At 34.8% G+C, this 23,811-nt stretch overlaps 1 protein-coding gene across 2 annotated transcripts in view; it reads right to left on the bottom strand.

The window, feature by feature from the left end:
- Nucleotides 1-23,811, bottom strand: part of TBC1D8B (TBC1 domain family member 8B) — a 73,195-nt gene that overhangs the window by 26,097 nt on the left and 23,287 nt on the right. For both annotated transcript variants that reach the window (XM_081278380.1, XM_081278381.1), the window contains exons 6-10: nucleotides 22,002-22,209; nucleotides 21,104-21,265; nucleotides 12,564-12,713; nucleotides 11,402-11,552; nucleotides 10,680-10,894 (exon numbers count right to left, since the gene is read on the bottom strand). In XM_081278380.1, the coding sequence (XP_081134506.1) occupies nucleotides 10,680-10,894; nucleotides 11,402-11,552; nucleotides 12,564-12,713; nucleotides 21,104-21,265; nucleotides 22,002-22,209 (886 nt within the window). The remainder of the gene's footprint in view (nucleotides 1-10,679; nucleotides 10,895-11,401; nucleotides 11,553-12,563; nucleotides 12,714-21,103; nucleotides 21,266-22,001; nucleotides 22,210-23,811) is intronic.

Genomic DNA, 23,811 nt, shown 5'->3' with positions numbered 1-23,811 from the left:
GAGCTGAGGCACAGTGATTGGCTCCCACCTATCAAGAGGAGAAGCCTGGCCCAGTGGGCATAGCTCCACCCACTGGAAGAGAACTCAATCGAGCTTTATGACTGCATTTATTATTAGTAATTTTTTTTATTTTTTTAAAGATTATTATTAGTATTTTTTTTTATTCTCACTTTTTGTAGTTGACGTTGTTGTGTTCTTTAACTTTCTTACTAATGGTTTCAATTTTTTTTGTTAATTTTTCTTATTCTATTATTATTACTATTATTTTTTAAACTTCAAGTTCCATTTTTTATTACCATTATAATTTTTTTCGTTTGTTTTAAATTTCTATTTTTTCATTTTTTCTCTCTTTCTTCTCACATTTTTTTTTTCTCTCGTCTTTTCATTTCTTTTCAACTTTCTTATTCCCCCTCTCTTGAACTCCACCTGCCTACACTTGCTCTCTTTAGTGACTTCTTCCCTTCCCTTCTAATACCTCTCCTCCCAAGCATCAAATAAACTTATAAGAGTAAACAGTAACTCAACAGTCAAACAGAACAAGAAGTATCATGAGCATAAAAAAGCAAGGTAGAAAAGGAATACAAACAATGAAAGACAGCCTAAATATTCAGGAGGACCTGGAGTCATCAGAAAAATGGCCATATAAAGAACTCAAGGAACACCTTAGACAGATGGAAAGGAACCTTAAAGATCACATTGAAAATGAATTACAAAAACAGATAAAAGAGGAAGTTAAGCATCTTTATCAGGAGATAGAAATTATAAAAAAAATCAAACAATAATTCTAGAAATGAAGGAAACGATAAACCAAATTAAAAACTCAATTGAGAGTATCACTAACAGAGTGGAGCAAGTAGAAGCCAGAACGTCAGATAATGAAGACAAAATATATCACCTTGAAAAGAGTCTAGCCAACTCAGATAGGCTGGTAAAAAACCACGAGAAAAACATCCAAGAGATTTGGGATAACATAAAAAAACCAAACTTACGAGTCATCGGGATAGAGGAGGGCACAGAGATTCATGCCAAGGGAATGGGTAACTTACTGAAGGAAATAATTACAGAAAACTTTCCAGAAATAAAAAAGGATACAGATATACAAATTGTAGATGCATACAGGACACCGAGCACACAAAATCACAATAGACCAACGCCAAGACACATTGTTATGAAGATATCCAATATACAGAACAAAGAGAAAATATTAAAAGCTACAAGAGAAAAGAGGCAGATTACATTTAGGGGTAAACCAATAAGGTTGACAACGGATTTTTCATCACAGACGCTGAAAGCGAGAAGATCCTGGAACAATGTATTTCAAACACTGAAAGACAATGGATGCCAACCAAGAATCCTGTATCCAGCAAAATTAAGCTTCAGATACGACAACGAAATAAAAATCTTCCATGATAAACAAAAGCTAAAAGAATTTGTAGCCAGAAAACCAGCATTGCAAAGCGTCTTGAGCAAAACTCCACACGAGGAAGAAATGGAAAACAATAACCAAAACCATCAGCAGGAAGTGCCTCAGTAAAGACAGAGGATGGGAGGAAAGCTAATCATGGAGAAACAAACTAAATTAGGGGAAAAAAAAAGAGATAAATAATCAAACATGGCAGGAAGTACAAACCATATATCAATAGTAACTCTAAATGTTAATGGCTTAAACTCTCCAATAAAGCGACATAGGCTGGTAACATGGATTAAAAAAACAAATCAAACGATATGCTGCCTCCAGGAGACACATCTGACTGGAAAAGACATACACAGGCTCAAGGTAAAAGGTTGGGGAAAAATATACCAAGCACACGGTCCTCGTAAGCAAGCAGGCGTGGCCATTCTCATATCGAATAAAATCGACTTCAAGACTAAGTTAATCAAAAGGGATAAGGAAGGACATTATATACTGTTAAAAGGAACCATTCACCAACAAGACATAACAATTATCAATATTTATGCACCAAATAATGGTGCTGCGACGTTCATAAAACAAACTCTCCTCAAGTTCAAGAATCAAATAGACCACAACACAATAATCACGGGTGACTTCAACACACCTCTCTCACCATTGGACAGATCCTCCAAACAAAAGTTGAATAAAGAAACTATTGACCTCAATATCACAATCAATAACTTAGACTTAACTGACATATATAGAATATATCAACCATCATCAAGTGGATATACTTTTTTCTCAGCAGCACATGGAACCTTCTCAAAAATAGATCATATATTATGCCATAGGGCAACCCTCAGTAAATATAAAGGGGTTGAGATAATACCATGCACTTTATCAGATCATAATGGAATGAAACTGGAAATCAATGATAAGAGAAGGAAGGAAAAATCCTACATCACATGGACAATGAACAATACGTTACTAAATGATCAATGGGTTATAGAAGACATAAAGGAGGAAATCAAAAAATTCTTAGAGATAAATGAAAATACAGACACAACATATCGGAATCTATGGGACACAATGAAAGCAGTTTTAAGAGGGAAATTCATCGCCTGGAGGTCATTCCTCAAAAAAAGGAAAAACCAACAAATAAATGAGCTCACACTTCATCTCAAAGCCCTAGAAAAGGAAGAGCAAAACAATAGCAAATGTAGCAGAAGGCAAGAACTAATTAAAATCAGAGCAGAAATCAATGAAATTGAAACAAAAGAAACTATTGAAAAAATTAACAAAACAAAAAGTTGGTTCTTTGAAAAAATAAATAAGATCGACAGACCCCTAGCCATACTAACGAAGAGAAGAAGAGAGAGAACTCAAATCACTAACATACGGGATGAAAAAGGCAATGTTACAACAGACGCTTCAGAAATACAGAAAACAATTAGAAATTATTTTGAAAACCTATATTCCAATAAAATAGAAGAAAGTGAAGACATCGATAAATTCCTTAAGTCATATGATTTGCCCAGACTGAGTCAGGAGGAAACTCACAACCTAAACAGACCAATATCAATAGATGAAATAGAAGAAGCAATTAAAAAACTTCCAACCAAGAAAAGCCCAGGACCGGATGGGTATACAGCGGAGTTCTACAAAACCTTTAAAGAAGAATTAATACCAGTACTTTTCAAGTTATTTCAGGAAATAGAAAAGGAGGGAGCTCTTCCAAATTCATTCTATGAGGCCAACATCACCCTGATTCTGAAACCAGACAAAGACGCCTCAAAGAAAGAAAACTACAGACCAATATCTCTAATGAACCTAGATGCAAAAATCCTCAATAAAATTCTGGCGAATCGGATACAAAGGCACATCAAAAAAATTGTGCACCATGATCAAGTAGGATTCATCCCTGGGATGCAAGGATGGTTCAATATACGGAAATCAATAAATGTTATTCACCACATCAATAGGCTTAAAGAGAAGAACCATATGATCATCTCAATAGACGCAGAAAAAGCATTTGACAAAGTACAGCATCCCTTTATGTTCAAAACGTTAGAAAAAATAGGGATAACAGGAACTTACCTCGACATTGTAAAAGCTATCTATGCCAAGCCTCAGGCTAGCATCATTCTGAATGGAGAAAAATTGAAGGCATTCCCTCTAAAATCTGGAACACGACAGGGATGCCCCCTATCACCACTTCTATTCAATATAGTTCTCGAAACACTGGCCAGAGCAATTAGACAAACGAAAGAAATTAAAGGCATAAAAATAGGAAAAGAAGAACTTAAATTATCACTATTTGCGGATGACATGATTCTATACCTAGAAGACCCAAAAGGGTCTACAAAAAAACTACTAGAACTAATAGATGAATTCAGTAAAGTGGCAGGATATAAAATCAACACACATAAATCAAAGGCATTTCTGTATATCAGCGACAAAACTTCTGAAATGGAAATGAGGAAAAACACTCCATTCACAATATCCTCAAAAAAAATAAAGTACTTGGGAATCAACCTAACAAAAGAGGTGAAGGACCTATACAATGAAAACTACAGAACCCTAAAGAAAGAAATAGAAGAGGATCTTAGAAGATGGAAAAATATACCCTGTTCATGGATAGGCAGAACTAACATCATCAAAATGGCGATATTACCCAAAGTTCTCTATAGGTTCAATGCAATGCCAATCAAAATCCCAATGGCATTTCTTGTAGAAATAGATAAAGCAATCATGAAATTCATATGGAAAAACAAAAGACCCAGAATAGCAAAAACAATTCTAAGCAGGAAGTGTGAATCAGGTGGTATAGCGATACCAGACTTCAAACTATACTACAGAGCAATAGTGACAAAAACAGCATGGTACTGGTACCAGAACAGGCGGGTGGACCAATGGTACAGAATAGAGGACACAGAGACTAATCCACAAAGCTACAACTATCTTATATTTGATAAAGGAGCTAAAAACATGCAATGGAGAAAGGATAGTATCTTCAACAAATGGTGTTGGGAAAATTGGAAATCCATATGCAACAAAATGAAACTAAATCCCCTCCTCTCGCCACACACAAAAGTCAACTCAAAGTGGATAAAGGAGCTAGATATCAAATCAGAGAGTCTACGTCTGATAGAAGAAAAAGTTGGTTCCGATCTACAGATTGTGGGGACAGGCTCCAAATTCCTTAATAGGACACCCATAGCACAAGAGTTAATAACAAGAATCAACAAATGGGACTTTCTTAAACTGAAAAGTTTTTTCTCAGCAAGAGAAACAATAAGAGAGGTAAATAGGGAGCCTACATCCTGGGAACAAATTTTTACTCCTCACACTTCAGATAGAGCCCTAATATCCAGAGTATACAAAGAACTCAAAAAATTAGACAATAAGAAAACAAACAACCCAATCGACAAATGGGCCAAGGACCTGAACAGACACTTCTCAGAGGAGGACATACAATCAATCAATAAGTACATGAAAAAATGCTCACCATCTCTAGCAGTCAAGGAAATGCAAATCAAAACCACCCTAAGATACCACCCCACCCCAGTAAGATTGGCAGCCATGATGAAGTCAAACAACAAGTGCTGGCGAGGATGTGGGGAAAAGGGTACTCTTGTACACTGCTGGTGGGACTGCAAACGGGTGCGGCCAATTTGGAAAGCAGTATGGAGATTCCTGGGAAAGCTGGGAATGGAACCACCATTTGACCCAGCTATTGCCCTACTCGGACTATTTCCTGAAGTCCTTAAAAGAGCACACTACAGGGATACTGCCACATCGATGTTCATAGCAGCACAATTCACAATTGCTAGACTGTGGAATCAACCCAGATGCCCTTCAATAGATGAATGGATAAAAAAAATGTGGCATTTATATACCATGGAATATTACGCAGCACTAAAAAATGACAAAATCACGGAATTTGCAGGGAAATGGATGGCACTAGAGCAGATTATGCTTAGTGAAGCTAGCCAATCCCTAAAAAACAAATACCAAATGTCTTCTTTGATATAATGAGAGCAACTAAGAGCAGAACAGTGAGGCTGAGCAGGAAGAAAAGACTAGCATTAAACAGAGACATGAGGCGGGAGGGAAAGGGAGAAAAAAAAAGGGAAATCACATGGAAATGGAGGGAGACCCTCATTGTAATACAAAATTATATATAAGAGTTTACGAGGGGAATGGGATAACAAACATGGAGGGAAATGAATTTCAATAGATGGGGTAGAGAGAGAAGATGGGAGGGAAGGGGAGGGGGGATATTAGAGGATAGTAAAGGTAGCAGAATACAACAGTCACTAATATGGCAGTATGTAAAAATGTGATGTGTAGCCGATGTGATTCTGCAATCTGTATTTGGGGTAAAAATGGGAGTTCATAACCCAATTGATTCTAATCTATGAAATATGATTTGTCATGAGTTTTGTAATGTTGTGAACATCCAATTAAAAAAAAAAGAAAAAAAAAAGAAAAAAAAATAATAAAATACTTGGAAAAATATCCTTTTAATATTGTTAATACTCAATACTCCCCAAGTTGATCTACAGGTTCAATCAATGCAACAGTTATCTGGCTTTTTTCCTTGAAGAAATTGTCAAGTGGATATTAAAATTCATAGACATATGAGGGATATAAAAGAGCCAAAACTTAAAAATAAATAAATAAATAAAAATGAAAGCCCCAAAAAAATTCTGGCAAAGAACAAAGTTAAAGGGGCTGATACTTCCTGATTTCAGAACTCACACAGACACAGTAATCAAGTCAGTGTGATACTGGCATAGGGATAAAATATAAATGAAGGGAACAGAATCAACATTCCATAAAGAGCCCAAACATCTATTGTCAATTGAATTTATCAAGGGTATGAAGATACCACTTCACAATCAATTGGTTGGCAGAAATCAAAAAAGAGAAATAGTAAGTGTAGTTAAGTATGTGAAGAAATTGGAACCCTTTGTACATTCCCGGTAGGAATGTGAAATGGTGAAGTCTCTTTGGAAAATATTTTGGTAGTGCCCTAATAAGTTAAACTTTTTGTCACCAAATAACCTAGCAATTTCACTTCAAGAAATATACCCAAAGGAATAAAAAAATGTCCACACAAAAACTTTTATATGAATATTAATAACTGTACTATTCTTTACAGTCAAAATACGGGAATGATCCAAATGGTCACCACCTGTTCAAGAGATATACAAAACGTGGTATATCCATACAATAGAAAGTTATTTAGTCATAACAAGAATGAAGTAGAGATACCATGTACTAAATAAAAGAAGGTAGACATAAAAGACCACACACACTATCATTTCAGATAGATAAGATGTCTATACTGGGCATCTTCATAGAGACAGAAAGTAGAGTAATGATTGCATGGACCAGAGAAATTAAGAAATGGAAAGTAACTAGTAATGAATACAGGGTTACTTTTTGGAGGATGAAAATGTTTTTGGTGACAGTTGTATGACTTTGTGAATATACTATAAAGCATGAAAAGGTGAAGTTAGTGTGTGGCATATCTCAACACAGATAGAGATAGATATGCAAGCCAGCTAAGCATTAACATATCTGTATAGCTTACATGGGTTTTTGACCAAAAGCAATATAACTTGTTTACCATATTAAATTCAAAACTCTATATTCTCAGACTTTAAGGATTCTCCATGATCTTGTCCGTTATAAACTTTTTAAAAAAGATTTCTTAGTTGATGGACCTTTATTTTTATTTATTTATATGCAGTGCTAAGGATCTAATCCAGTGCATCACACATGCAAAGCAAGCACTCTACCACTGAGCCACAACCCCAGCTCCACATACAGACTTATTTACTACTTGATACATGAACTTAGCCAGTCTGATCTCTAAGGTAGGCTCAATTCTCACCTGAATGGTACTGTTCATATGGTTACCTTAACCCAGAGTAACTTTCTTCTTGCTCTGTTTAAATTTGCTCTCATCTTTTAGAAATCAAAATCTAATGCTGCCTACTTTGAAACCATCTCTAAACTACTTCATAGAGATAACATCACAAACTTTGTGAGTGTAAGCTTTTTTTAAACATTTTTTTTAGTTGTAGATGGGCACAATATCTTTCTATTTATTCACTTATTTGTTTATTTGGTGCTAAGGATCAAACCCAGGGCCTCACGCGTGAGAGGCAATAGCTCTACCACTGAGCTAAAACCCCAGGCTAGCTTTTTTGTTTTTTTGGTATCAGGGATTAAATTGAGGGGTGCTTAACTGCTGAGCCACATTCTCAGCCTGTTTATGTTTTATTTAGAGATCTTGCTAAGTTGCTTAGGGCCTAGCTAAATTGCTGAGGCTGGCTCTGAACTTGTCATCCTCCTGACTCAGCCTCCCCAGTGGCTGGGATTACAGGTGTGTGCTTGTGCCCACCTTAGTTTAAGCTATTTTTTAAAAAATCTTTATTTTATTTTTATGTGGTGCTGAGGACTGAACCTAGTGCCTCACAACCTAGTGCTTGTGAGGCAAGCACTCTACCACTGAGCTACAACCCCAGCCCCATGAGTTCAGGCTTTTTTTCTATTTTTTTTTTTTTTTTTGGTGGAGGTTTCCCTAGGCATTCCTTTTTTTAAAAAAATTATATATGACAGTAGAATGCATTACAATTCTTATTACACACATATAGAGCACAATTTTCTCATCTCTGGTTGTATATAATGTATATTCACACCAATTTGTGTTTTCATACCTGTACTTTGGATAATAATGACCATCACATTCCACCATCATTTCTAGCCCCATGCCCCCTCCCTTCCCCTCACACCCCTCTGCCCTATCTAGAGTTTGTCTGTTCCTCCCATGCTCCCAGTCACTATCCCACTATGAATCAGCCTTCTTATATCAGAGAAAACATTCAGCATATGTTTTTTTTGTGATTGGTTAACTTCACTTAGCATTATCTTCTCTAACTCCATCCATTTACCTGCAAATTCCATGATTTTATTCTCTTTTATTGCTGAATAATATTCCATTGTGTATAGTCACATTTTTTAATCCATTCATCATTGTTGCAAGAATTAAAATCAAGAATCAATAAATGGGATGGACTCAAACTAAAAAGTTTCTTCTCAGCAAAAGAAACAATCTGTGAGGTGAATAGAGAGCCCACATCTTGGGAGCAAATCTTTACCCCTCACACATCAGATACAGCAGTAATCACTAGGGTACACAAAGAACTCAAAAAAGTTAAACACCAAAAAAACCAAATAACCCAATCAATAAATGGGCCAAGGACCTGAACAAATAGTTCTCAGAAGATGATTTACAATCAATCAACAAATATATGAAAAAATGTTCATCACCATTAGCAATTAGAGAAATGTAAATCGAAACCACTCTAAGACTTCATCTCACTCCAGTCAGAATGGCAGCTATTATGAATACAAACAACAATAAGTGTTGGCAAGGATATGGGGGGGAAAGGTACACTCATATACTGCTGGTGGGACTGCAAATTGGTGCAGCCAATATGGAAAGCAGTATGAAGATTTCTTGGAAAATTGGGAATGGAACCACCATTTGACCCAGCTATCCCTCTCCTGGGTCTATACCCAAATGACTTAAAAACAGCATACTACAGGGAAGCAGCCACATCAATGTTTATAGCAGCACAATTCACAATAGCTAAACTATTCACAATAGCTAAACTGTGAGTTCAAGCTTTTTGAGAAAAGACATATTATGCATCTTTTGTACCTTTCATAGATGTAACAATATGCTAAAAAGTACTTGTCATTTAGACAGTAAATGTACTTAAATTGTTTTTCAAAAAAAACTCTCTAGGGCTAGGCATGTAATTCAGTGGTAGAGTACTTGCCTACCATGTGCAAGGCCATGGGTTTGAGTCCCAGTAACTCCCACTCCCCCCAAAAAAATCTCGGTTAGTAAGTTTCAATGGATAGATGGTATTGATATGTAATCTTTATGGGTGCTCAACCTATTAGAAATGAATGTATGGTACAGAGTACTTCCTATCCCCCATAATTCAATCTTTTCTTCTTCCATAGTAGCTGGGCACAGGTCTATTCAGCTCACACTACATGTCATAGAATTCCTTTTGATTTTTTTTTTTTTTTTGGCAGTACTGGGTATTGAATCTAGGGTTGCTTCATCACTGAGTTATATTTTTGCTTTGACACATGGTCTCACTATGTTGCCAATCTGGCTTTGATATTGCAATCCTCTTGCCTCAGCCCCCCAAATCACTGGGATTACAAGCATGTACCACAACACTTCAGTCACAGAAGTGAAGAGATGTGGCCATGTGATAAACATCTTCCAATAGAATGTGGGTGAAGTGGTGTAAGAACCTTCCAGGCCTACTCTGTCAAATCTCTCACAGTTTCTTCATCTCCTCTACCTGCTCCTCTGTCTGTGGTAATGGCAACGAAAGAGTACCTTAATCTCACAAAGAACTGTCTATTAACCTAAATACTCACTTTCTTCTGCTTATTCCTTTAAGAAACAATCTTCTATTATTTATTATTATTTATTTGTATTAACAGTCTAGCCTAATGAACACAGAGTACTCCTAAAGGATTTTTTCCTAATGACTCCTCTACTATCTATAAAATAAATTCCAAATGACTGACCTGCTTCAATCCACCTTATTTTTTTCTTCAACTACTTTGCTTCATTAACCATACACTTTATTAAACAGAACACTGTCCTATACACACTCCACATTTACCTCTGTTAGGTTGCACTGATCCTTTCACTTAGAATATTCTTGCATTCTATCTCTTTATGTCCAAAAGTCACCAATTTTCATGACCTGCAAAATGTCACCTTTTCTGGTTCTCCCAGATGAAATAATTTCTTTTTACTATAAATCTCAACAAGACTTTATAATCATTTAGTAGTTTATCTCACTTGTTTTTCATTTTCCCAATGAAAATGATTTTAATATGTATATAAGTATATATAAATATATATGTACATATATATGTGTACATATATATTTCTTTCTTTAATGGAAAAATTCCTACCAGACATATCTTAAAATAGCCTTACACATGTGGCACCATATCTTTTATAGAGCAAGGACTCAAAAATACTTGTTAAGTGAAAAAGATAAATTAATAAATATCAATTCTAAATATTCCTACTACTATCATACTTACATTAATAATATTCACTATCAATTCCACTCCATAAAATTCCCAAATTGGTAGAGTTGGATTTAAATGTGATTTTATCATTTGAAACATTCACACAGTTGGGTTCATAGTGAGGTCATACCTGGCAGTACCCTATTTTGGGATTCCTATATGCATAGGCAGTAAGTACCCGCCTCAGAGCAGATATGCCAGTGTCACTCTGAAATGCTGGGTGCTCAGGCAGGGAACGACGCAAGTCACGTTCAATTTCTTCAGTAGCCAAGTTGCAGGTCCCTAAAGACTGTTTAACCACTTCAGCATAATAGCCAGGATTAGTAGCCATGTCATTAACAGCACCTGTATAGATGATTGCATTCACACACAAAAAAGGAATATAATATAGCTTGCATATAGTAGCATATTAGCATATATATGAAGAATTGTATTTTAAAATTATTTCATTACCTTGAAATTTAGCTTTATGATTAAGTTATATCTGAACACAAAGACATACACAAAAGAAAATGAAGGAAACGAAAAAGCTTTACACTGGTATCTAAAATGTCAAACTAACACTATCCAAGAGAATAACATTTTTATGAGATTTTTTCCCCATTTAACTTTCTTTTGACACTAGAAATAGAGATTTCCATCAATTGGACATATCTTGCCTAATAAACTATTCTGCTCAGGCACTAGATGTGTGGATATATAGGTAAGTACACATAACTACATATCTTTCTCTCTTTGACTAGCCTGAATTCCTGATGAGTAAGACTTTGTCCTATTCATGTTTGTAATTCTTTAGCTTAGGGCATAATTCCCTAATTTCTGCTAAATGAATAAAGTTAATAGCTGAAATACCTGAGAAAAGCAACCAGAGCTCTCCTCTTAAAGCCTCTGGAATCCCTCTTACGACCAGATCTCGAGTCTTCTTGGTTCGAAACATGCTAACACCACGCCCACATTCTGAAAATAGGATGTTCCATGACTGTTCCTTCATCTTTTCTTTCAACTGTATCAAAAAATCAAAGCAATCAAACAGAGTGAGAAAATAACTTCTTTAATATAAACTGCTCACCCTCTTCACCATGAAACAATATGTATGGATATCAAGAACCTACAAAATAAAAATCAGTATTCACATAGAATTCAAACAGTAGACCTTGTCATCACAAAAATCACTTAAATTCATGTGAGCAAAACAGATTTCATTCACTATTTTATAATTCTTAAAACTCAAATAAAAATGGTAAAGGGATCATGCATAGGAGGTAAAGCTCTGAACCATCAGTATTCTCAAATGAACTACATTTCAGCATAGATTATTAGAAATATATGCAGATAAAACTGAATATCAAAAATTTGTTTTTTATTTTCATTTTTTTTTTTGGTAGTGGTGGTTTAACCTAGAGGCACTTTACCACTAAGCTACATCCCCAGCCCTTTTTATGTTTTATTTTGAGACAGGGTCTTGCTCTGTTGCCAAGGTTGGTCTCAAACTTGCCATCCTCCTGCCTCACCCTCCCAAATTGCTAGTATTACAGGCATGTACCACCACACCTGGCTTATCCTTATTCTTTTTTTTCAAATTTTTATTTGTAGATGGACACAATACCTTTATTATTTTTTAATGTTGTGTTGAGGATTGAACCTAGTGCCTCACATATGCTAGGCAAGCACTCTACCACTGAACTACAATCCCAGCCCTTCTTATTCTTTTTTTCTAAGTAGTTTTTTAGTTGTAGACAGACACCTGTATTTTATTTGTTAATTATTATGTGGTACTGAGGATTGAACCCAGTGCCTCACACATGCTAGGCAAGTGCTCCACCACTGTGTCACAACCCCAGCCCCCAGTACTTCTTAATCTTAACAATACTCTTTGTGTGTTGTGGAACCAAACAACACACATAGTAGTACTTTCTGGTAAACTTTTCCAAATCTCAAAAGAAGAGTTATCAGTCCTGGTACATTCTGATCTCTAAGATTCCAGTTCATAGATTTAAATAGTTTATTTTCCTACCATTTTAGAATTAAGAGTCTCCAAATTTTGAGGGTGAAATACTGTCATTAAGGCTTCGGTGTTCACAGTTTTACTGCATTCTTTTGTACACGTTGAAGATCGCATCTCAAAATTATCAGATGGTTCTGTAGAGTCAGAACCAATAGCACCCTGAAAAACAAAGAAACAATGTAATTGTAACATATGCATGCTTAAAAGTTTCTGAAAGAAAAAACTGCTAAGGTTTTATCTGTCATTTATAAACCACAATCTATGTACATATTAAATATTATGGCAATGTCTCAGAGAAACATTGTTTTCCTATCAGAATTAGAAATATCAACAAACTGACTTCAGGAAAAACAAACTCAAAACCTCGGTGAAACCATTACCCAACAAGCAACAAAATACTGGCAAAACATTAAAAATAAATCATTTCAGAACACCAGAAATTAGGTGGGCATGGAGGCTTGTGCCTAAATCCTAGCAGCTTGAGAGGATGAGGCAGGAAGATTGCAAGTTCAAAGCCACTCTCAGCAAATTAATGAGGCCCTAAGCAACTTAACAAGACCCTGCCTAAAAATAAAACAAAAAATGGCTTAATGGTTAAGCATCCTTGGGTTCAAGCCCTAGTATCAAAAACAAAACAAACAACCTCCCCCCGCCCAAAACACCAGAAATTAACCAAAGGCACAGAATGAATTGAAAAGCATCTATTCAAGAAAACCAATGAGGGATGGGGATACTGCTCAGTGGTAGAGTTCTTGCCTAACATGTAAAACCCTGAATTTTTAAAAAAGTTTATTTTAAAATTAATCTATTATTATTATTATTATTATTATTATTATTATTATTATTATTTATTTTTTTTGCGGTGCTGGGGACTGAACCCAGGGCCTTGCGCATATGAGGCAAGCACTCTACCAACTATGTTATATCTCCAGGCCTAATTAATTAATTTTTTTATGTGATGCTGAGAATAGAACCCAGTGCCTCACAAATGTTAGGCAAATGCTCTCCCACTGAGCCACAACCCCAGCCAAAGACCCTCGATTTGATCCCCAGCACCATAAACAAAAACAAACAGAAAACTAAAGTGTCTCAGTAAGAACAGCAGTCTGTGGGGTTTTAACTTGAGGCCATTCCTATCTTCTCTCCCTCCCAAACTTGGAAATATGATAGGCATGAAAACTGGCACTATGACAGATAGTGAAACTCTAGGATTATCATTAAAAACCCCATCCCTATCCCATAGCACAGTCAATGTTTAAACCAAACTAGTAGCTCCCTGGAAAATCTCCACCTGCAAGGTGTTATCATTTGATTCACAGCTTTGCTAAGTTTAAAAAAAAGCCTGTTTCTAGGGCATTATAGAAAACAACAGCAATCTTCTTGTAACATCATAATTGCTTAAGGCTGTGATTTCAGTTGGGGCAAACAAAAGCCTGGCTGAAGATTTAAAAGGAATACATGGAGAACCAGATGACCATATGGAATGCTGAAAAGTTTCAACAAATTCTTAGGGATCTAGAAGCATGCACACATATGCAGAGCTGCAAGTTACCCAAGGAAAGAAGCTAGATAAGAGAAGATCCCAGTTACTCAACTCTAGCCATCTTTGAAAGCAAGAAATGAAAGCTAAGGTTAATTTGTAAAATGTCTGAAGTTTGAATTATACCTTTACACAAAGATGAAAGAAAACAAGGTAAAAGAGCTTTGCCATTTTTTGCATTAATGCACTTTTTTAAGTCCCATCTAACTGTAGTAGGGTTCCAGAGGATTAATTTGATGCTTTTCCTTAGAAAAGCTTTCAGGAACCTTTATCAACATACTTAGTAAAGTTTAACTTCTCTACTTATATCATATTCATTAATTGCAATTGGACACAATACCTTTATTTATTTGTTTTTATGTGGTGCTGAGAATCGAACCCAGTGCCTTGCACATGTGCACATGCTAGGCAAGCACTCTACCACTGAGCCACAATCCCAGCCCAAAACTTCATGTTTTTTTTAAAGGTGTTTCTCCCTTTCTTAAGCTAAATATGTTGACAAAGATTCTTTAAAGCTCTTTTCATTAGTTTAGCATATGAATTAGGATACAAATAACATATAATAAAATTGATGCATTTATGGCATAAAGTCAGTGGTTCTAATATATTCAGGGTTGTGCAACCATCATCACAATCTTAAGTTTATTATGATATCATCACCCCTAAAATAAATCCCTTATCCCTTTGCAGTCCCTCCCCCATGACCTTCCCCCCATTCCAGGTTCTATATAACTACTAATCTGTTGGTATAAATTTACCTATTCTGGACTTTTCATATAAATGGAATAATATAATATGTAGTCTTTTGTGTATTACTTTTTTGAAGTTATTTCAAGGTTCATTCATATTATAGTATGTATCAGTATTTCATTTGTTATTGCCAAATGATATTCTACTGTATGTCATACTTTATTCCTTTATTCATCATTTGATGGCTTTTTTACACTTTTTTGGTAATTGTGAATAATCCGGCTAAGAACATCCATGAGTAAGTATTAGGGTGAACATTTATTTGCAGTTCTCTTGGGCAGATATCTAGAAGTAAAATTACTGGGTCATATGGTAACTCTACACTCAACATTTTGAGGAATTGCTTAATTGTAGTCCAGCGTGGCTGTACCATTTTATACTCCCAACAATGTATGAAGTGTTCAATTTCTTCACATCCTCCTCAACAGTTATTATCTGGCTTTTTAATTATACTCACTCTGATGAGTATGAAATGTTATTCCATTATGGTTTTGTCTTGCATTGCTCTAATGACTAATGATACTGAAAAACCTTTCATGTGTTTGTTGGTCATTTATATTCTTTGAACAAACAGCTATTGAAATCCCTTTTCCATATTTTTAGAGAGTATGTTGTTTACCTTTTACTATTGAAGTGTAAGAGATGTTTATATGTTCTGCATAGAAGTCCCTTATCAGACATAAAACGTCCAAATATTTTCTCCCATCCTGTGAACTTTTTTTTTTGTGTTGATACTATCATTTGTAGCACAAAGGTCCTTATTTTTTATATATTCAAATTTACCCATTTTTCTTTTGTCATGATCTTGTCAATTAGGAAATAACTGCCTAATTCGCAGGCATAAAGATTTACTTCTATGTTTACCTGGAAAGTTTTATAGTTTCAGCTCTTTAATGTAGGTCTGGTGTGTTTTGAGTTAATATGTAGTATGTGGACATCCACTGTACCACCACTGTCTGTTGAAAAGACTATACACTAAGCAGGGTGTGGTGGCACATGCCTGTAATCCTAGCAATTTGGGAGGCTGAGGCAGGAAGATCACAAGTTTGAAGTCATCCTAAACAACTTAGCAAGGCTCTAAGCAACTTAATGAGATTATGTCTCAAAATGAAAAATAAAAAGGGCTGGGAATGTAACTCAGTGGTAAAGTGCCCCTGGTTTCAATCCCTGTTTTTTTTAAAAAAATGAATATAAATGAATATACTTTCCCTCTGTGAATTGATTTGCCATCCTTGTGAAAAATTAAGTGATCATAACGTCTAGACTTTCAATTTTTATTACAGTGATCTATATGTCTATCCTTTTGCCAGTATCACAGTTTACTAGGGTTGTATAGTAAGTTTTAAAATGAAAAGCATGTGAGTCCTTTTTGAGACCCTTGCATTTCTAGATGAATTTTCTGATCATCAAAGTTGTAATTTTAAAATTACTCAAATTCTATGGATTAACTATACCAGAAGTCTTGAGTTCCTAGTAGGGGTACTTAAAAAGGCTTACCAAGGTCATCACTCAAACTTTAGTAGTTTAAGCAAAATGAAAAGACTGCCCATGATTGAGGTGGAGGAAAAGTGGCAGCTTAGTAGAACGGTCCAGTGGAATTTTAGCTTAAAACCAAGAAAAGTCAGTAATAGACCCAGGAGGGTTGGACATTAAGATAGGATCTAGGTAAAGTTAGAAAGGCCGATTCAAATCAATGTCTGAATGAATACAAGGGTATGTATGGCAGAAGAGGCTAATAATGGAAAATTAGTGTTTAATCATTATAGGGCACAAACTACAACAGTTGCCTTTAAAAAAAAAACCTGTTTTGCTGCATCACAAACTTTACTTCCTAAGATTAAAATTAGCTGTTTTATTGAGGAATTAAATGTTGCAAATACATGTTGACAAATTCATAGTTTTAGTCTAGATCCCAAGCAAGGTACATTATATGACTGAGGCACCAATTAACTATTGGTAGTATATCCAAACTACAGGGAAAATGTGTAAGAAGGAGAAACAAATAATCTCTTAAGTGATGAAACCCTACACATAAATTTATAAGAGTGATGACAAATATGCTAGTTGTATCCATAATTATCTCCTAAGTATTCAAAAATCAAATTAACATATTCACCTTCAAAGACATGGCTTAAAACAACTTCATACTTGACATATTATTATCTTTGAGGTACTAGGGATTGAACCCAGAGCCTAATGCATGCTAGACAAGCTCTCTACCACTGAGCTACACCCTAGCCCTCATACTTAAAATTATTTAAAGGGTTTAATAGATTTGTTTAAGGTATAAAGCTTATTTTTTTAAACATTTATTTTTTTGCTCTGGCTCTTCTGAATGGAAGATTTTACCTCAGATCCATCCAGACCAATTCTATGTATCTGTTTATTTAAGTTCTTGTAACTCTGACTGGAATAAACTCGGTGCTCATCAAACATTTATTGCCTCGGCAAAACTGAGTCACAGCAAGAAAGTAACAGAGGTTGCTAATTTTATGGCAGGTATTCTTAAACCTGTTTGATTTTTGGTGTATGACAGAGTTTAGAAGTAGCATATGCCTCTAACAATAAAGGAAAGATAGGGCAGATTAATATTTATGTGTAAGCTTACTACAAAATATCAGATTTAAATTAGATTATCTCATAAACTTGGCACAATAAATGATGATTGGATCCAGAGTTAACCTGAAAAAACAAAAATTAAGACAAAAATATACAACCCCCCACTTTTCTCAAATATTAGAAGCTTATCTTAAATAAATTCCTATTCATAATACATAATTGAAAATGGGATGCTAATTTTATTTCTAAAAATCCTTCTGGTTTCCTACCCTAGAAATAAATCTATTACTTCCCACAGCTACAGTATCTATTTCTAATTTATATTATAGTTACAGGAAACACATTACCTTATTCTTATAAAGGAAAACAAAAATTAGTTATGTGAGTTAAACTACTATTCCTATCTGATTACATAGAATAAGGAAACCACTACTGGTTTTTTATAACTTAAAACTCCTCATTTTAGGGCTGGGGATGTGGCTCAAGTGGTAGCGTGCTCGCCTGGCATGCGTGCAGCCTGGGTTCGATCCTCAGCACCACAAACAAAGATGTTGTGTCCACCGAAAAAACTAAAAAATAAATATTAAAATTTTAAAAAGCCAAAAAACTCCTCATTTTAGAATCAGGAAATACCTCCTTCTATCAAGTAGAATGAATGTTCCTGGAGCATATTACTTCTAATTAAAAACTTAGAAACTGGGATAATGCTGGTTATGATAAGTAATAAAATAAACACATTTGCATACGCTTGGATAATCTGTAGAAGGTATTTATTTGCCTATCTAAACACTTTAAGACATAAATGCGTTTTCTAACCTTTCTTGACATTCCATAGTTCCTACGATCACTTGTAATGCAGTTTAAAAGCATCAAGCAGGGGCTGGGGTTGTGGCTCAGAGGTAGAGTGCTCGCCTAGCATGTGTGAGGCACTGGGTTTGATCCTCAGCACCACATAAAAATAAAGGTATTGTGTCCACCTATAATTAAAAAATAAATATAAAAAAAATAAAAGCCTCAAGTAAGAGATCTTCAATAGTGCTTTCTATTCTTAGGTCAGTTTGTCAAAAACTAAGTTAAAGAAGCCCATACTTCTTCATCTAATAATTTTGAAAAATTATCCAATAATATTCCTTAATTATATATGCCAGTAAAAGTAAGAGATCAATCAAGTGTGGTGACACATGCCTGTATTTCTGGCTACTTGGGAGGCTGAGGCAAGAGGATTTCAAGTTTGAGGCCAGATAGGGCAATTTTGGAGACCCTGTCTCAAAAAAAAAAAAAAAAAGCAGGGGGTTGGGATATAGTCAGTGGTAAAGTGCTTGCTTGGCATGTGCAAGCTATGGATTCAATCTCCAGTACCCACCTCTCAGATAAAAAATAAAAGATTAAAATATCTTTTAAACATTCAATTAGAATTTTACAAAACCTGTTTATGCATCCAGGTTTTATCATAACTCATAAAATGGAACATTTTAGTTGATACCTATTTCAAATTTGGACAGAACTGAGTTTATGCATAATCCCAATTACTTCTGGGAGCATTTGTTCTTTGTACCACATCTTTGATGTACTCATAGGAAGAAATTTCTAACTTCCTTCCTACATTCATGTTTTTATTTTATTTAAATTCTTTGAGATTAAGATTTAAAAGTCTAATGTTTCTTATAAAATTTAACCAGGTTTGTTAAAATTATAAAATGTATTCTTTTGTTTCAGTAAACTGGGTGTAACTCTAAAATAATAGAGCTACAATTTCTTTTATTTAGAAATCAAATAGAAATAGTTCTTGTTTTAAAAAGCTTTCCTTCACTAATATTTAAAATATACTATTGATAAAGCTAGATGTATATAGACAATATTAAAATAGTCAATATTTCTTGTCATTGCTATGAAAAAATCTTCAGTGAAAAAAGAATATTAGGACAATTAAAAGATATATTTCAGGCTAGGGTTTTGGCTCAGTGGTAGAGCACCTGCCTAGCATGTGTGAGGCACTGGGTTCAATTCTCAGCACCACATATAAGTAAATAAATGAAATAAAGGTCCATCAACAACTAAAAAAAAATATTTTAAAAAAAGATCGCGGGCATGGTGGCAGTGGCTCAGGAGGCTGAGGCAGGAGGATCGCGAGTTCAAAGCCAGCCTCAGCAAAAAAGCAGGGTGCTATGCAACTCAGTAAGACTCTGTCTCTAAATAAAATACAAAATAGGGCTGGAGATGTGGCTCAGTGGCTAAGTGCCCCTGAGTTCAATTCCTGGTACCCCTCTCCCCCAAAAAGAGATAATTCCAAGCAAATCAGTGTACTGATTGGTATTTTGTACACATCTTTATAAAACCTCTAAAAATGGGCAAGAAAAAACTAGAAAACCTTATATTTTTGACATATCTGGAAAGATGGTAAACACATTTTGAAACAAAATCCTTTCTTGACAACCGAGCATACTCAGCTACTAGAGACACATGAGTTGTCAGGGGAAAATTCCAGTTCTCTAGGTTCTGGGGAGGCAGATAAATTAAAGGAAATGGAAACATAAGCAGAACATTGGATCTAACATAAAGACTATCTGAAATAAGACAAGGACAATATTGGGCAGTGGGAGCACAGGGAGAAAAACTACCAAACTGATCAGATTTTACTTGTGTTTTCACATAAAACTAAGAAATATTTTGGGTACATACCAAAAGAGTGAGAGAGAAAGTCAGGCAAGAAAACCTCCTGAGAGCCAACATACAGTTTCTGTGTCTGCAACTGAGATGATATATATTTCTTAAATTATATTTTTTTCATTGTGGTTTTTCAAAGGGAAATTTAGTCTTATAATACTGCATTATAATTAAATTAGGATATTATTTTCAGCTTGTACTCTGCAGAAAGTGGGAAAAGGCTCTGTATTTCAGTCCAAATAAAATATAACGAGCAAAGCCAATATTAATTTTTTTCTCTGAATCTTTAATTAAAATATAAATAGTTACAATTTGCTAAGCTTTACCAAATTATTAAAACATGACGTTTTGTTTCTGGGAACTGAAAAAAATTCATCTGAATTCAATCTGTTCACATTTCCATGAACATACTAAACATCAAAATCAGGCTCTTAACCACTCTTTGCCAAGAATATTTGTCTGCTCTAATAGTTTGCAAGTAAAGGGATATGTCACTATTTTGCTTTGGGCTAGATTATGTAAATAAGGCAAATATGGTAGTTAAAATATAAAAGATATTCAGACTGGTTTAAAATTGAGATCTTTGCAGCAATAAGAGAAAGATCATTTTTCAAGGCCTTGTTGAATTCTCCAGTGTAGTATGAGTTGTTAAAAAAAAAGTTATGAGGGCTGGGGCTGTAGCTCAATGGCAGAGCAGTTGTCTGGCATGGGTGAGGCACTGAATTTGATCCTTAGCACCACATAAAAATAAACAAAAATTAACAAAGGCATACTTCTGTCTACAACTACAAAAAAATTAATAGATACATTAAAAACAAATTATGTAAACGTAGAAGGTGTATTTCTATGAAAAACAGCAAATACAGTAGAAAGATCCAATAATATTTTTTTAAAGTATGAGTTTCTGGATTCCGTCTTGAAAAAAAAATAAACATAGGTATGAATAGTAAAGGTACTATGAATTTCTTCTGATAGAAAAGAACATATGAAACACAATGCTTTCTTTCCAAAATTATTTAATTGCTATATTAATTACCTCTGTGCTAATATGCTGAGTTGAAGCTGCCCGACACTTGAGGCTGAGTTTTGCCACCAGTTGCTCAAAGTCTTTAACTTCACTGAAGCGAAATGCTGTTTTTCCTTTGATGCTAATGATGACAGATTTACTGGAATCATCTGTCTTATCTATTGCTAAGACCTGGAGGGTAGTGAAAAGATAAATAAGAGATTCATATTTTCCCCTTATTGTGACACCTTCAGATAAAATGTGTTTGGCTTACTCTTTTGTGGCTAAAAGTTTTAGTCCATGGTATAATCTACTAAGAAACAGACTTTGTTCAATCACTGGCAGAAAGAAAAGAGAAGAGAAAAGAGAAAAGAAAAGAAAAGAAGAAAGAAAGAAAGAAAGAAAGAAAGAAAGAAAGAAAGAAAGAAAGAAAGAAAGAAACTAGACTAGACTAGTTGCATAAATGATATAATTAACCTCAGTGCAAGTTAATTCATTCTCAAAGAAGAGTTTAAGTAATGCGTGGCCTTTAAGATTGGCAATAATAATGAAAATTATTCAGTGCTGAACACTGAAAATTTATTTCTGGCTTACACAAAAGCCATCAATTCTATTCTTTCTGAGCAAGTTCATCAAATGTGACATTCTAAATTTTGATATTCATGTTTTAAATATCTGAATGTTCAAGCCCATTTGTGGTTTTTAATTTGTTTTTCTAGTTTTACTTTCGGTAATAACTATAAGGTGTTACTAAAAGGAATTGAGAATATCTCAAAAGCTAGTACTTTTATCCTGAAGAATAATACTGAACACAGAAAATGATTATTTTAAATTACTAAAAGGTTTTGCATTTTGAGTTTCTATTAATTTTTGTTATTACATGACATTTTACAAACTAAAAATTGATATGTAACCAAATTAACGTTACCTCTCGTAAAGGAATGATTACGCTACATAGATTGCCATCCTGGCTAGCAAAGCAGATATAATTTTCTGAGATGCACATTTTTCCATGAGTATTGAAGTGGCTGAATGGTACCCATGACAAACATTCATGTACTTCTTTCAAAGTCTCCTCTTTGGGCAGCCTAAAAAAGGCATTAAATTGCTCACTGTGGGCTCTGTTTTCCAAACCCCTGTAAGAAAGAAACAAAAGGGGGAGAGTGGCTCAAATGATGATTCTAAAGTATATGACATGCCTGTATTGATTAATTTAAATACACTGTAAATGAGACAGAGTAGCCAGGTGCAGTAGTGCATGCCTGTAATCCCAGCAATTTGGGAGGCCTAGGCAGGAGGATCACAAGTTCAAGGTTAGCCTCAGAAATTTAGAAAGACCCTAAGCAACTTACTGAGACCCTTTCTCAAAGTAAAAATAAATAAATATAAAGGGCTGGGGATGTATCTCAGTGGTGAAGCACCCCCGAGTTCATTCCCCAGTACTAAAAATAAAAATAAAACAAAGCAGACAGATTAAATACAAAATGTTGTATTCTTCAATGAATTCTGAAATGGAAAAAAGTATGATTCTTAACAAATGCATTTCACTTCTTATTTTTTATAATTTATTTTATTAGAAGATTGATATGTGCACAAGTCTTAAACACATCTATTGTAGAGTGCTTTGCTGGAAGACTATCATTATATTATTATATATTCATAATATGCAACTTGACTAAAACCATTCTCAGCAGACAATAATTTACATATTTGGTCATCAGAAAATCAAGAGTTACCCATTTCAAACAAAAGAAAATTTATGGCATCAAAATTTGGAGAGGAAGCTGGGTGTGGTGGCGAACACCTGTAATCCCAGTGGCTTGGGAGGCTGAGACAGGAGGATTACGAGTTCAAAGCCAGCTTCAGCAATGGCGAGACACTAAGCAACTCAATGAGACCCTGTCTCTAAATAAAATACAAAATAGGACTGGGGATGTGGCTCAGTGGTCCAGTGCCCCTGAGTTCAATCCCCAGTACCTCCCCCCCCCAAAAAAAAATATTTAGAGAGTAAGAATAGTCCTGAATAGTACTGAATTTAAGTACTGAAATTAAGTACTGAAATAGTACTGAAATTAAGTGAAATGGAAATTTAAACCAATGTTTAAAAATACCCCAAATAGAGGCAGGCTAAAACAACATTGCTTGTATAGGGTTGTGCACGGAATAGTAGTTAATAAATACAAATGACTTGTTAACTGATACATAAATATATAAATAAAAAAAGCAATTGCTTTCAATAGCATAATTTTCCTAGGGGCACTAAATACTTGTGCTAAGCAGTAATGCCATCTGGAGTAATAAGTAAATTATGAAAGCTCTAACTCAAATCCAAACAAGTTAAAACTATATTCATCCTTCCCACATATACTATTTGAATACGGTATTTTAACATGTCTTCAAAATAATCTTGACAAATATGACCAGGAACCATGTTAATTTTTAAATTATGTAAATTGTAATTTGACAGGTTACTTCACTATTATTTAAAAGAATGATTGTGGTTCATTTATATGAACAGAAAGGGGTCTGTGACATATTATAGTAAGAGAAAAAACTATGTCACGTTCAGTCCCATTCATATATTTTTTTTCAAACTAAAAAAAACAATGCATTTGGGGCTGGGGTTGTGGCTCAACAGTAGAGCGCTCGCCTAGCATGTGCGAGGCCCTGCGTTTGATCCTCAACACCACGTAAATAAAATAAAGGTATTGTGTTTAAAAAACATAATGCATTAAAAG

This window comes from Spermophilus citellus, assembly GCF_964194105.1.
Source record: "Spermophilus citellus genome assembly, chromosome: X".
NCBI lineage: Eukaryota > Metazoa > Chordata > Mammalia > Rodentia > Sciuridae > Spermophilus > Spermophilus citellus.
Note: the sequence above shows the minus strand (reverse complement) of the source record. Positions and strands in the feature narration are given on the sequence as shown.